The sequence below is a fragment of the Paramacrobiotus metropolitanus genome, unplaced genomic scaffold (genome assembly GCF_019649055.1).
Source record: "Paramacrobiotus metropolitanus isolate TYO unplaced genomic scaffold, Prichtersi_v1.0 Parri_scaffold0000163, whole genome shotgun sequence".
Lineage (NCBI taxonomy): Eukaryota > Metazoa > Tardigrada > Eutardigrada > Parachela > Macrobiotidae > Paramacrobiotus > Paramacrobiotus metropolitanus.
The window spans coordinates 162,125-176,707 of NW_026570383.1; the positions used below are offsets into that span (position 1 = coordinate 162,125).

At 43.1% G+C, this 14,583-nt stretch overlaps 1 protein-coding gene across 2 annotated transcripts; it reads left to right on the top strand.

Moving 5' to 3' along the window:
• The first annotated feature begins 9,110 nt into the window (after positions 1-9,110).
• On the top strand, positions 9,111-13,487 carry LOC129600082 (uncharacterized). 2 transcript variants are annotated; one of them, XM_055498476.1, is made up of 8 exons: positions 9,111-9,453; positions 9,582-9,649; positions 9,725-9,913; positions 10,067-10,163; positions 10,369-10,460; positions 11,944-12,129; positions 12,342-12,400; positions 13,443-13,487. In XM_055498476.1, exons 1-7 carry the CDS (start codon positions 9,147-9,149, stop codon positions 12,378-12,380), a joined length of 978 nt encoding a protein of 325 aa, XP_055354451.1. In that variant the 5' UTR covers positions 9,111-9,146; the 3' UTR covers positions 12,381-12,400; positions 13,443-13,487. The 2 variants fall into 2 exon arrangements, with proteins under 2 accessions (XP_055354451.1, XP_055354450.1); XM_055498475.1 differs by lacking the exon at positions 13,443-13,487 and having other exon boundaries at positions 12,342-12,613.
• The last annotated feature ends 1,096 nt before the right edge of the window (positions 13,488-14,583 follow it).

Genomic DNA, 14,583 nt, shown 5'->3' on the forward strand with positions numbered 1-14,583 from the left:
TTCAGATAAACGTTTGATTAGCTCGCACATCTCGAAGTAGTCAGCTAGGGTCTTCTTTTCCCCAGGTTTATTTTGATCCAATGCAAGACGCTGTCGCATTCGTGACAGTAAACGACCGATGATGAAACATACGGTGAGGAACAAGGCTTCGACAAACAGCCATAAAGACATGCGAAGGACAATGAAAGCGCCATGAATATCCTGAATTACATGGTTTTTAAAAAAGCTGACTCCGTACTGATACGCTATAAATTCTGTTTCACTAATGCTGAGATAGAGGAATGTGCTGTTATACCAGACGATATATTGCAGCGACCAAATACTCAATGCTGAAAGCGTCACCGCGGACGCAAGTAGCATTAAGTGCAGTTCCCGTTGGGTAAAGTATTCCGCTTCAAACTGGCGGATGCGCTGGATTGTATTGCGTATTTCTTTCCATTCAACCGCAACAATCACGCTTCCCAGTAGAGATGCAACATCGCGCTGCTTTATACTCAGCAAATAAAAGAAGTTGTCCATCGTTCCTGTCAAATCGTGGAGGAAAAGCGGCACGGTCACGGCAGCTACGTGAAGGAGTTTGATCAACGTGAAGATGAAAATCCAGGAATGAGCTGCGATGGCATTCCAGCGCCATTTGCCGGGTGCTTGGTGGTCCACAGCCCATAACGGACAGAGACCGCTGATTTTCAGGGACAGCTCCCAAAAGTTAATCAGATGATCGAGAAACCGGCTAGTTGTCTTTTTACGAAGTCCTTTATTCCTTGTTATGTCCATCGTGCATCAATTAAATGCCCGAATAGTGAGAACGTAGGGATGGTGTTAACTGTCAGGATATGGGTGGTCTATGATACTGTTGCTCAAAGCTCCACCCGAATTTTAAACACTGGGCGAGCTAGGCATTCATGGATTCCCAAGAGGCCAAAACTTTCATTACGGAGTTGATTTTGCAGCGTGTTTCTGCGGCTACTCAGTACCTCTTTCACCGGTGGCAAAGCGACAAGGTTGTTCCATCTCTCTTGCACATCAGGATTGATTGCGGGAGGCAGACGAGGCTACCTAGAGTCAACAAAAGAGCGCCCACAGATGCCGACATCATCAAGAAATAGACTCAGGTCCGGCCGGCCTGGGTTTCTGCGAGCCGCACCCAAGGCTTGTCCACCTGCTGGGTGCTGGCTAAGACATTAAACTCAAGCAAATTAACATTAAGGACGAAGTCGTACTTCATGTTTTATGTTAATCTGCTTTCATGTCAAGATAATTTGCTTTAATGTAACTCTCTATTTATTAAGCTTGAATATAATGTACAGCGTCATGAAAACAATATCAACAAATCAAATAAAAAAAATGATTCCAGTTCGAGCGTGAGAGGACGGTGGCCAAAACCAACTGATCACTGCCACGCCAAATTTCTAAACTTGAACGCTGAAACAAAAAAAAAAGAGGTAGATCGGAACACGCCAGTTCGAATAAACAACTTTTTATCGGTTTCTTTACTTTTCTTTTTCCCGATCACACGCCAAAGGAACAAACAATCTATGTATTATCAAATGGTGCAGGTACTTGTTCTTCTTGTGGCTGCGCTGCTCCTGCTAATCGAGACGTAGCTTCTACGTACGTGTCGCACATAGTATCACGGCAGATAACGTCCCACGCAAGCGGTAGTCCTCGGAACCATTTCGGAACCATTTGATATACTTGATTCTTCTACTTGCGGTTTACTAATCGGGTAGTAAGTTGTGTTAAGGTGGTATGCTTTAAGGTGGTATGCGATGCGGCATATAAAACTAAACACTAGTGAATAAACTTAATGGCTAGAATGAAAAGATACATTTTAGGCTCTGAAATGGAACACCTGATTACATTTTAAGCAAGTGACTTGCTGAAAATGTTGTTCTACAAAAATGTTACGCTTCCCTAAGCTGTTACTCCGATTACCATACCTATGTACAAACTGCCGCTCTACGATCAGCATATGTATAGTAGTACAGACATTCAGTCTGTTTGTTACATCAGATATTATACTTCTACAAATGCTACAGATACTGCAGATATTTGTTTAAAAATTTAATAAATTACGTATTTTTTATCTATATGACTTTATCTAAATAATGCATTTCATATCCCCTCGATGTGTTCTGCTGATCGAATATTTAAATTTTTCGTAATTTAACCTTACAATTTTAAAGGATACCGGTATCATCGGTTTTTAAAATTGTCTTCGGTACCCCCTAAATTCTCTCCTGCGTAGCCGCTCCATAATGGTTAATCCTACTTAAGAAAAGCGAAAGCTCAGTGCAACTAACAAGGTGTGAGGAGTGAAAATCGTAGGGAACATCAGTTTCGGGCCTTGGCCATTTACTCTTAGAGAGACCGCTGTGGTAACGAAAATCAGAAGTTATTACTTATTAAGTTGACAGTGTTCTCCACCTCACAGAGTCCACTTTCCATATGACGTCTTAGGACAAATTGAGTCACATTATCTGCTGTCGTCGGGGGGTGCGCCGTGCATCCGATTTTCGTCGCGCTGACGCAACACGACGGAAACGGAATGCTCGCCGTACCCCACCGGATAACACAGGACCGCAAACTCCCTGCACCGCACTGGTCATGTATCGAAAGCCGGTTTTAACTTAAAGCCCGCTCTGGATACATGGCCACTGCACTTGCTGACGAAAGCAATTTCCGCTGTTGCAACGGCACAGAGGATAATAATTGCTGGAAATGCCGAAGCTTCCGATTGACAACAATACAGGATAAGCAGCGGCACAGCAAGTCCATGTCAGATGAACAGAAGACCACAGCGCATAACGGGAACCCAGATTGTTTACTGTACCCGGCTTACTTAAGAAACGCAGTGGCAGAAACCAGTGCGTTTCTTAAGTAAGCCTGGTATGGCGTTCGGCAAAATCTGATGCGTTAAACAACGGCATTACGGCAACTAGAATTTTCGTGGCCATGTTTCTGTGGTCTCGATAGAGAGCTGCTGCACTGCCTTTGCGATGGCCTGAAGCGATTGATGCGAGCAGACTAACAGTATGATAAGTTCAACAGTATGAGTAATCTGTTTCGCGTTTTAATATTATTTAATACTCATACAACATGTACGAGTACTAGGTGTATGTGTACATTTTGTGCTGTTCTATCGATGCGAACTAGTAAGGCCAGTTGGAGTTTCGGCAACGAAACCTGCTTGACAACATTTTCTCTGCTCTCTGATAATTTTCTTTGATTTTGAACAAGCACACTGTCTGTCTACTCTGCTCTCTGAGTAATTTTCTTTGATTTTGAACAAGTACACTGTCTAGCTATAGTGTCTACATAAAGGATTACCCGATCGGCCTTATATTACAAATCGGCGGAGACTTGTAGACGTTACTCTTTTGAGGTTTGGTTTTACGTTAGATATGGCATCCATATTGAACGCCGGAATGGCGCAAGTCAAGGTTAAATTGATATACAGTATTACATGTAATTTCCCCAAATAAAAACTGCGCTGGTGTCGTGGAACTCGAACAGCCACTGTAGGCCTTTGAAATGAACTAGATTGAACTATCTGAAGTGCTGAGCAGACGGTTGCGGTCCTGCTTTCACGATAGGGTATCCGAGCACAGCGAAAGTATTAACTCGTATTTTCATGGATATTTCGCTTTATCATGCTGTTATCAGCTCTGCTTTTCTACCTACTACCGTAGTACCGGCTTTGACTGCCTTGAAGCGCTCTACGGTAAAACACGCGCAACATTCTGTCTAGCCAAGCCAGTTCTCGATTTTCCGCCCTCTCAGCGGCTCGGTGTACACTTTACCGCCGTCTGGTACATGATTTTCGACGAACATCTTTGTGAAAAATGCCTGCGCCAGTTACATGTTTGATAGAAAAGAAAAGGATGAAAATTACGAAATCAGACAAACCACCTCTTCAAAATGCTCTTCACTTGAATCTACAAATGAAACTAACAATCGTGAACTGGATCGGCTAAAAGTGTTAACTTATTGTGGTAGCATTCATCGCAGTCCGTTCGCAGTTTGGAGTAAGTAGTAAGCCTGTAAACCTGCCTCCATGTATTAACTGGACAGACCGCAGGGACCATTGGACTACAGAATGTAAACGCACCAGCATCGGTAACTCGGTTTATTGCAGATGGTTGGCGTTCTGTTCTCCTTTGGCACCTTTGTTCTACAGCTAAAGGAAACTCGCTTACTGTTGCAATAAATGTCCGATCCACCACGACAATGCCAGCCAGGGAAAACCCAGTGGGATTGGAAGAAATCCAATACAATTTGGTAAACATTTTCATAGATCCTTCAGCGCAAGTCTCGTGAGGGGCTAGAATATGGACTTCTCTAGTAACATCCGCCTAGAAATGCGAAAGTTCATAACGGTTGCTGGAAGAATTATAAATGCAGTTACACAAAATAAATTCGCGGTAAACGTCTGCACTGTATCAGGCCTATATACAAATGTCTTAAATTACTATGTAAGCGACAAATCGAAACTGGAGGAATAATACTTATTTATAACGCGGCCATGTACCCGTTCATGAACATAGATCATAGTAAAGGTGACAATCAGGGTCCAAACGATGATCTCCATGGTGTTATAAGCTTGGATTCCCAATAGCAACATAGTGATGACGACCGTTTTATTCGCGTAATTATTTATTGTCCACACGAGCCAGATAACCGACTGAAGGTAGAATAAAAGTACAAATCCACCAGTATGCTGCGATAAGATTTCCACAAGCTTACACACGTCAAAATAATTACGCAGATGTTGTCTCATAACTGCCTTATTTGTGTCCAGATTAAGGTTTTCCTTTATCCGAAACAGCAAGCGACCGATAAAACATGCAAAGATAGCGAGTAACGATGGCAGAAAATAGACCAAGCACGTACGCATGATGGTAAAGGCAGAGTAGATATACCGTACAAACTGCCGTTTAAAAATGGCCAATCCGTATGCGTTTTCCAGAAAAGCTGTTTCCCGTCCGGTGACATACATAAAGTGGAAATTAAACCACACGATATATTGTTGACAAAATGACACCGCCGCTAACAGGATGACGGCCGTCACCGCGCACATCAGACGCCATTCGCGCTGGGTAAAATATTTGGCTTCGTAGTGCCGGATGGATCGCATGGTGGCCTGTGTGGCCATTCTGTCGTCACAAGCAGCGTGGAAAGCAGAGATATCACTTCTCGCTCACGCGCGCAAACCTCGTAGACGAATTCGTCCATGCTTCCGGTTAATCGCTTCGTAAGCGACGGAATAGTGACGGCCGCCACATTCAGAATTTTGATTACTGTAAGTGTAACAATCCAGGAATACGCCAGGATGACCTTCCAGCGATATTTGCCAAGGGCTCGCGGATCGGAATCCACAATGGACATATTCTACAGATTTTAAGAAGTGCTTGCCAAAAGTTCAGGGTAACACTGAGAAACATACTGGTGACCTTTACTGAATGTACCTTATCGTTGTTAAGATGCATGCTTAGCTAGTCTGTGAAATTACGAAAGCTACATATTCATTAAGCTATCGGCGCATACAAGTCACAAGCGTTCAACCGCTATACGCTGTAATCACACCTGTTTGATCAATTGACAAGAAGCCTGATGATTTCTTATTTATTGGGTCAGTTTCTCCCCCTGTCCGGAAAGAATTTTACGGAAATGGGGATCAATACGCTACAGCGTAAAATACAATGGGGAAAACTATTTTAGTCTAACCAGTTCACGGCACTCCTGCCGTCACCCGGCTGGAGTGTGACGTTGCGGCAGTACATACGGTTGAATCCGGCGCGGTACATATGAGCGCCATGCTTAGCCACAACGTCCGCGGCTTCCTGTCTAGTCAGTCCATTTCCCGCCTTTTCAGCGGCTCACTCACTGTACACTACACCGCCGTCTGGTACATGATTTTGGACAATCATCTTTGCTAAAAATTCCTAGGTCAGTTACATCTTTGAGAGAAAAAAAACGATGAAATGAACTCAGACAAACTAACTCGCCATCGACGATTTACAAAATAATGATACTCGTCATCGTGATCTAGATTAACTAATTTTGGTGGTATTTATCGCACTGCGATCACAGTTCGGAGCCGTTTCATAGCGAGTTTCTTTTAGCTGTAGAACAAAGGTCCCATAGGAGAACAGAACGCCAACCATCTGCAATAACATTATCGTAGGTAAGCCGAATTATCGATGCTGGTGCGTTTGTGTCCTGTAGACCAATAGTCTCTGCGGTATATCGAGCTAATACACGGAGACAACTGCTTACTGTTGCAAGAAATGTCCAATCTACCACGACAATGCCAGCCAGGGAAAATCCAGTGGGATTGGATGGGATCCAGTACAATTTGGTAAACATTTTCACAGATCCTTCTGAGCAAGTCTCGGAAGCGGCTAGAATACGGACTTCTTTAGTTACGTTCGCCTAAAACAAAACAGCAAAAATTAACTAGGGTTTGCTGGAAATAATCAGATATGGATAGACGCCAAACAAATTCACAGCAAATGCTAACCGTCTGCCCTCTGCACTGTATCGGGCCGGTCTAAAATGTATTACTGAGTAGACGACATTCAAAACTGGAGATACAGGACTAATTTATTATGCGGCAATGTACCTGTTCATGGACGTTGATCATAGCAAAGGTGACAATCAAGGTCCAAACGATGATCTCCATCGTGTTATAAGCCTGGATTCCCATTGGCAACATAGTGATGATAACTGTATTGTTCGCGTAATTATTTATCGTCCACACGAGCAAGATAACCGAGTGGAGGTAGAATACGAGAACAAATCCACCCATACGTTGCGATAAGGTTTCAACTAGCTCACACACGCAAAAATAATTACGCAGATGTTGGCTCATAACCGCCTGATTCGTGTCCAGGCTAAGGTTTTCCTTCATCCGAAACAGTAAGCGACCGATAAGACAGCAGAAGGTAACCAGTAACGATGTCAGAAAATTCACCAAGCAAGTACGGATTAAGGTAAAAGCGGAGTAGATGTACCGGATGAACTGCCGTTTGAAAATGGCCAATCCGTATGCATTGGCCAGAAATTCCGTTTCCCTTCCGCTGACATACATGAAGTGGAAGCTGAACCACGCGATGTATTGTTGACAAAATGACACCGCCGTTAACAGGATAACGACTGTCACCGCGCACATCAGACGCCATTCGCGTGGGGCAAAATATTCGGCTTCATAGTGTCGGATGGATCGCAGGGTGGCATGGATGTGTGGCCATTCTGCCGTCACAATCAGCGTGGATAACAGAGATATCAGTTCTCTCTGATGTGCGCACACCACGTAGAAAAATTCTTCCATGCTGCCGGTTAATCGCTTCGTAACCGACGGAATAGTAACAGCCGCGAAATCCAGGATTTTTATTACGGTGAGAGTGATAATCCAGGAATGCGCAATGATGACATTCCAGCGATATTTGCCATGGGCTCGTGGATCGGTGGTCCACAATGGACATATTCCACAGATTTTAAGAAGTGCTTGCCAAAAGTTTAGGGAAACACTGAGAAACTTACTGGCGACCTTTGCGGGATGTACCTTACCGTCATTAAGATCCATGCTTAACTAGCCTGTATAAATACGAAAGCGACACAGCTGTTGGCACAGACAGACGTCCAACCGCGTTTCACTGTAACCGTTAGTCCGTCACCTGCTTGACTATACACGGGGCCTTGTGTGATTCCCAGTTTGTGCAGCACTATTGTAAGGGGAATGAAAGTGTTCGGTGGCAAGTCTCCTTTACCTTGGTTTCTGAAAATGACAAAATGTGTATTGATAGTTTTGGCTTTGGAGAACACAACTGAATTCATTAGGGAAACAACTGTAAAGCTTAGTCAGCTGATCAGTTTCAAAATTCCATAGAAGTATTCTCAGAATGTTCGAACAGACAACTACTCTGTACAGGTGCCTTTAGCTTATGGCAGCGAAGCTTATGAAAACTTAGGGTACCCTTAGCTTATGGCGTAATCCTTGCCAAATCAGGAGCTTGTTTAATCGTAGTAACCCGTAACTCACATTTTGACAAATTAAAATATCCGAGCAAGTGGCAGCGCCCAAATACTGCTGCCGTTTTGTACGTTAATTTGTTGACGCAGCTTGGAGGAGAATAACTTTATATACGGTAATGCAGGCTCATATTAAGGAAAATATTCTGTGTGGTATGTACTAGCACGCCTTTCTGATAATCCTGCATTTGAGGTATGTAAAAGTACGAGGTAATTCATAGTTTTCTTATGTGCAGAATTATATACTATATGAAGAGTTTTGCGATATTGAAAACACCATCAGCGAGCGCTGCGAACTTGACAACTCCGATTGGAACTTGCAGTGTTTGTTTCAGCTCGGCACCTTGGAGATCTTTTTCTAATTAGCCTCTTTCAGTTGCAGGACGAAGTTTCCATGGGAAAACAGAGACCCCAGCATCCGCAGACACATAAATTTTTCGGCACTGCTGTGCTCGCACACTCGCAATTGAAACCGTGAAGCGTAGTTAGCGTCGAATATTGTGCAAAATTACGTTTACCGTTACGAGAAACGATCGGCCCACGAGAACAACGCCATACAGCCACCGAAAACAGCTCGGCCATGATGCGTTCCACTAAAGTATCTGCCAACAAATAAATTAAAATATGTGCGATTTAAAGGTACGCAGCAGGCGTCTTCGGACGCCTACATAACTTTTAATGTGTACTTGTACTCTTTATGTCTAATCCCTTCCGGTTACGTCGTCAACTATTTCCGTGGCGCCACCGTTAACGTTTTATCGACGCATTCCCGGCTGAAATGCCGGTAATTTGTCAAATTAAGCACCATAAGACGGGCACGGGAATGCAATAGGATCAGCACACAGCAAAGGTCTGGAAAAATAGCGCCAGTTACTTTCGATTTAAGAACTCGATGGCACTTGGCATTGTTTGCTGCAAACATGAAGTACGGAATGCAGTCGCAAAGGCGATGTCTGAGTGCACGTTCGTAAAGCCGCAAATAAGAAATGTGTAAATAAAGCATCTGGAGCGGCAGTTATATAAAAAGCTGTTCCAACTGCCATTTGATCGGTATCTGCCCATTCCTTGTGTCATATTGTATGTAATTTGGCAATATAGAATATCTATCAACAATGAATCTAGCTACAGTGACCTTTGTCTGCAGCCTTGTGTGCTGCAGCATTAACTGCCAGGATCCATGGGGAGGCAGCGGCGTCTTTCCCGGATTTCCGGGAAATGGAGCGGGTTTTCCCAGTAGCGGAGGATGTAATGGGTTTGCCGGGCTGCTATCCACCCTGCTAGGCGGAAGCCGCTGTTGCAGTGGCGGGTGCGGAGGCGGCTCGCAGGTTGTTTATTATCCTATCCCATTCCCGCCGGGACCCGATCCCCCCACTCCGGCACCCGTGACCACGACTACCGCGCCTGTCCCTAGTTGCACCGGTGGGCAGTTACTTAATACACAAGTAACAAACACTTCGAAACTAACATTAAAGATATCACTGCTTATAATATTTTTGCAAGGGAATTGAAATTTATTGAGCATCTTTCGTTTCGTTATTGTTCTGCAGTGAGTATTAGCCCAGGTCCGTTCAGCCCCTGGATGTGCGACCAAACCATTAACCCAGCCATGATAACAGTAAGAAATTAAGAGTATCTTTCATAAAAGATCACGCAGCTGGGTTTTTTTATCATGCCGCTTTGTATTGTTCAGGGCTGTCCGGCTTCCCGCGTGACCTTTCAGGTCTCGGGAATACCGTGTGCTTATACTGAAAGCGGTGGCGCGATACGTTTCAGTCCCCTTAGCGGCGGCTGCGCTGTGGGATCCGGATTTGTCTATGTTGGTACCCTGACAGCAACGGACATCGTCACTAATGTGATTTTATCTGTCGGTCAAATCCAGGTTAGGCTTATACAAAATATTAAGGAACAAATTCTATGCGTCCATTTACAAGGGATCCCTTAAATTCCAATGAATCCCGGGCCATATATTCTCCTTTGCGAAAATATACAGCACTGCTGCGTAATAGTAATAATAATAATAATTATTATTCAGATAAACACCGCATCGTTGAGCTATTGCACTGCAACAACCGCTGCGATGACAACCTCGACCGCAGCGACATCTACCGAAATACCGCCTGATTGCAAAGGTATGCAGGGCAGTAACACTTGGATTACACTGTTGTCTAGATGCATACGCACATACAGCAGGAGTATTTATATACTGTAACGTAAGACATTTTTATTTATAGCAACTTCTACTGTTTATATAATAAGCACGCACGCATTCACAATTTCATACGGGTACTCGTACTCTATCAATGAGATCACTGTTTTATATGATAAATGTTGCAGTCTCTTACAACCTTTCAACTTCGCCAACTAGCGGCGCCTCAGATTTCTTTCTGACCGACTGTCAGCAACAGTTTACTACTCCCACTTATATGGTAAGCAGTTTTTTTGCTTATGCACTGGCATCTACCGTAAATGTGCAGTTATATAATTCCATAGTTAATAAAAATCAATAAGTGGAAAAACGAGCAGAATTATATTGCTACAGCAGTGTGCGCATTTCCAGTTTGCCAAAAATAAAACCATACAGTTAAAAAACGAAAAGCAATCCCGCTATCCGAAAAAGTAACGTGAGCTGCATTAATGCTATCAGTTCAATAGCAGCCAGTTAAAATATAGAAATTTTCGCTTCTGGGACATCTTCTAAACTCACCCAGTTTTTCAAAGCAATTCATAAAAAATGTCAGCTTTAGGTTAATCTTGGGTTGACTTAATTTTTTTTGCTAAGAAGATTGCTCTTTCGAATGAAACTAAGTTGACGTCAATCAAGTGGTGGTCGGATCCCGCGCACCATGGTAAATCAGACTGCCATTTTGTTCAGCCATCCGGTACTTTTTAGTGCACTTTCTAGAAACGAAATCAAGTCGGGTCGGGGCACGAAAAATTCTGAGTTATCCGGAACATTTTCAATTGCAAGGTAGTAACATTTCCGAGCCAGAGTACAGTAGTCTGGCCCGGAAATGTCACTGGACCATATCGCCGGCAGTACTCTGAGTACTGCAGGCCAGATATGGCCCAGAAGCGTGGGAAGATCATGCCCAGATTGGTGATAGAATAGTCTGGCCAGAAAAACCCTAATTCTGGTCCACGATTAACTTCGTATTCCGTTAAGGTAAAAAATGTAGCCGTTTTCCGGCGCCAAAAACGCCGGAGTATTTCGGCGTTTGAAATGTTCGTCCGCATGGGCGATGCCTCCAAAAATTTTCGAGCTTCTATGGACATGATAACGACTGTGCAACGGCTCCTCTAATCCCAGATTATGGACCAGTTCTTTACAGGAATGGGTGTCATGCCATCTGGTTCTATAGTGTTGTCGTGTACCGAACCGTGGCATGAGAGCGCTCCACAGTCATACTCGCGATACTGATCAATACAGTGTATTTCCTCGCATGAGTGTGGTGTAAGTGACCGGAGACAAAAACTTTAATATGAAAATGTTTACGGAAAGTAAACGAAGCATGAGAAAAATCAAAGTATACTTTTATATATACCGAAAACGAAACCGTATTCGTTAGTGTGGTTAAATATATACGTATTTCCTTATGACTTTGCCATTTTCTTGATTTATTACGATAGACCATGGAGACCGCTTCCTTTGGCTGGCTAGGCAAATGCGCTACCCTCATGTGCCAACAAAGCCACTTTCAGTTAAAATCCCATCAGCAACTAGGTCCCTACTTTAATCTACCTACCGTTAGTAATTCAACTTAGTATCGGCAGAATTTTGCTGTTGGGCCTAACAGCCAGGCATACCTTTCTGCAGAATTAGAAGATGCGGACTAGAAGACGAATTTGCTGCGCTCCGGTCGCTTCTCTATGCGGCGAGACTTGTGTTACCCGGTCTAATAATAATTACAGAACTGCCCCTTTTCGCGATATACCTACACACTGGTTAACTTCCCATGTGCGGACCTGCACTCCGACGGCGCGCTAGTAGTGGACGTTAACAATCCGGGGTGTATCGTCTACCCTTATTCATACTACGGATCCATGACCATCAAAGACAGCGACAGCGGTGAACAGCTGGGGGTCTATTATATAGCGGTATGTAGATTTAGAAATTATCCGGTCTGTAAAACCGACTGGGCTTGCCTCACAATGGTGAACAAACGCACGGTTTCTGCGAACGCGTAGGATGTTATTAACCATGATCTAATAACTATCAAATAAGAAACAAAGATATAAAACTAACTTCTCTTACTTTATAAGTTACAACATGCGTTTATTGTATGAGTATTTATTACGTTGTATTTCAGATGCACATGTTTGGCCTGGCATACTGCGTGACGCCATGATTCAGCAGAATTATCGCAAGGTATCGAAGAGGAAGTGACCTGCACTGTTATTTTCTTCTGATACCCAAAATTTTTATGACTGTGGCCTAGGGGAACTAAAATTTCTCGGTTACACTATCATACTGCATTTCGTGCGACGTAACGACTGCTGCGTAATACATAGAAACTGCATAGAAACCTATGCAAATTTTTTTAGAAGGTTGATAACAGAATTTTAATTGAACCGAGCATAAGAGTATGGTCCATGCAAATGATAGCACTACAACGCATGCGCAAAGAATTAATAAAATCCAACATTTCTAATATTGTTTGTTCAAAATTATGGTCCCTTCTACAGAATCCGATTTCGGTACTCGTATTCACGCTTTAAGAAATTCAGCTAAGCCGAAAACAACGGATTTCGTTGCTATAAATGTGTATTATTTGTATGTACTAATTTACTTTGCAAGGCACACTGCAAGCCAAACTTACAGTTGTAGAAAAAGAGGATTTTTCATACTTTAAGGATCCGACTGCTCGTTATAATGGCAATTGGCAACTATTTAGGAGACACGGAAGCAAGCAGTCACGTCTTACAAACCTTCATATTTATTAAATGGTGCGGTACTGACCATTAGTTGTGCGGTAATCCTACTGATACGCTAAAAACGGCAGAGCCATAGATTTTGCAGTATACGAAAACGTCGCCAGGCCGGAAGTTTCTCGGAAGTTTGTTAACGGGCACGGTAACAAACTTCCAAACAAAAGTAAACTATAAAAACTTCTGAAAATACAGGCACGGTTCCGTCAGTTTCGTATGTTATACCGGAAAAGATTTAATAAAGAAGTGTATGTAACTAGAGGTTTTACTGTAGTTCTAAAAGAGCCAGAATTTAAAAAACTGTGCCAAGAGGTTTATGTTCTAGAAGTTATGCTTATAAATGAGTGAATGCTCTATAGAGAACTGTCCCTGAGTTATAATTCGCCGGACAGTTCGGTTATTAGCCGCATGTGTACTGTATAGGCAAGCCGTGAATGTCGTAATACCAGAGTGCGATAAGTTTAGAGAATTTCGTCGTTCAGGCTATTTACAAAGACAACGTTGGAAGATGGAGAAGAACGACGTTAGCGGGCCAGCTCTTTGCCAAGAGCCAGATTACGCACACTATGTGCTGACTGATAGTGTCCCTGCAACGCCCAGTTTAAGAAGTTTACCAGATCAGCCTTGTAGTACGAAGCGGCGGAGTCTTATGAACGTCATTCTTCTGGGGTTTGGTTTTATGCTTAATATGGGATCCATACTGACCGCTGGAATGGCGCAGGTAAAGGCTAATTCTGTGCAAGTGCTCGCAGAACGGCAGATGCTTCGGTATTAAAGAAGCGAATACTTCAGTGAAGCTAAAACCTTAGTCTAACAGTTTACCCGTTTATTGTTTATACAGTACATCGGCAACCTCTGAAATAAGCTTAGGTGTGTAATGTAAACGAACTTCCCAGACCCTCTTTTTATTGATAGTCTCTGTTATTTAAAGGTTGTCTTGATCTTGGGTTTACTAATCCAACTTTCGCTTTTTCCAGACCGTGGTGTTGCACAGTGTGTTTGACGATGCAACCTTGGGATACCTTTGTTTGGCTGTAAATTGCGGTGGGTTGTCCAGCATTTTGGTCGTCATCTTGTTCCTTTCCTTGGTCTTGATGATAGCTAAAATGCCCATGGAAGATTTTCCTAAAATAAGGTTTTCCTTGTTTACAGGGTCTCAGGCCATCGCCTATTTGGTTGGTCCCTCTGTTGTAAGTGACCCCAGATCGCAAAATATGCAATAAACCTCCGCTTATCTTATCTTGTACAGTATTACGACCTTGTGCGAATGACAGATTGACTTTTGCAGTGCTTTTCATGGGACCAAAATTTGCTTTGGTGCTGGGATCCAGTATGTGCGAGCTATTCTTAATTAACGTGTGCGAGTAATTAACGCATTACATATACTTACAGATAGATTCTGGAGCGCTACTGCAGTGTGCACAGATAGTTATTACAAAACCATTCAAATTTTAGCAATTTGGATAAAATATATGAGAAAGTTTTTCATATTGTAGTTGCCGTCATCGCCAACATTGCCGGTTTAATAAAACCGGTGTACTGGGTGATTTTTGTGTGTGCTGCCATTTCTGGTTTCGGCGTTGGTATCGTCTGGGCCGTTCAAGGATACTTCTTAACAAGCCA

Coding starts and splice junctions, on each gene's coding strand:
- LOC129600082 (XM_055498476.1), top strand. CDS start 9,147: ATGAATCTAGCTACAGTGACCTTTGTCTGCAGCCTTGTGTGCTGCAGC. Junction 9,454..9,581: donor GCCTGTCCCTAGTTGCACCG/GTGGGCAGTTAC, acceptor ATTGTTCTGCAG/TGAGTATTAGCCCAGGTCCG. Junction 12,130..12,341: donor TGGGGGTCTATTATATAGCG/GTATGTAGATTT, acceptor GTTGTATTTCAG/ATGCACATGTTTGGCCTGGC.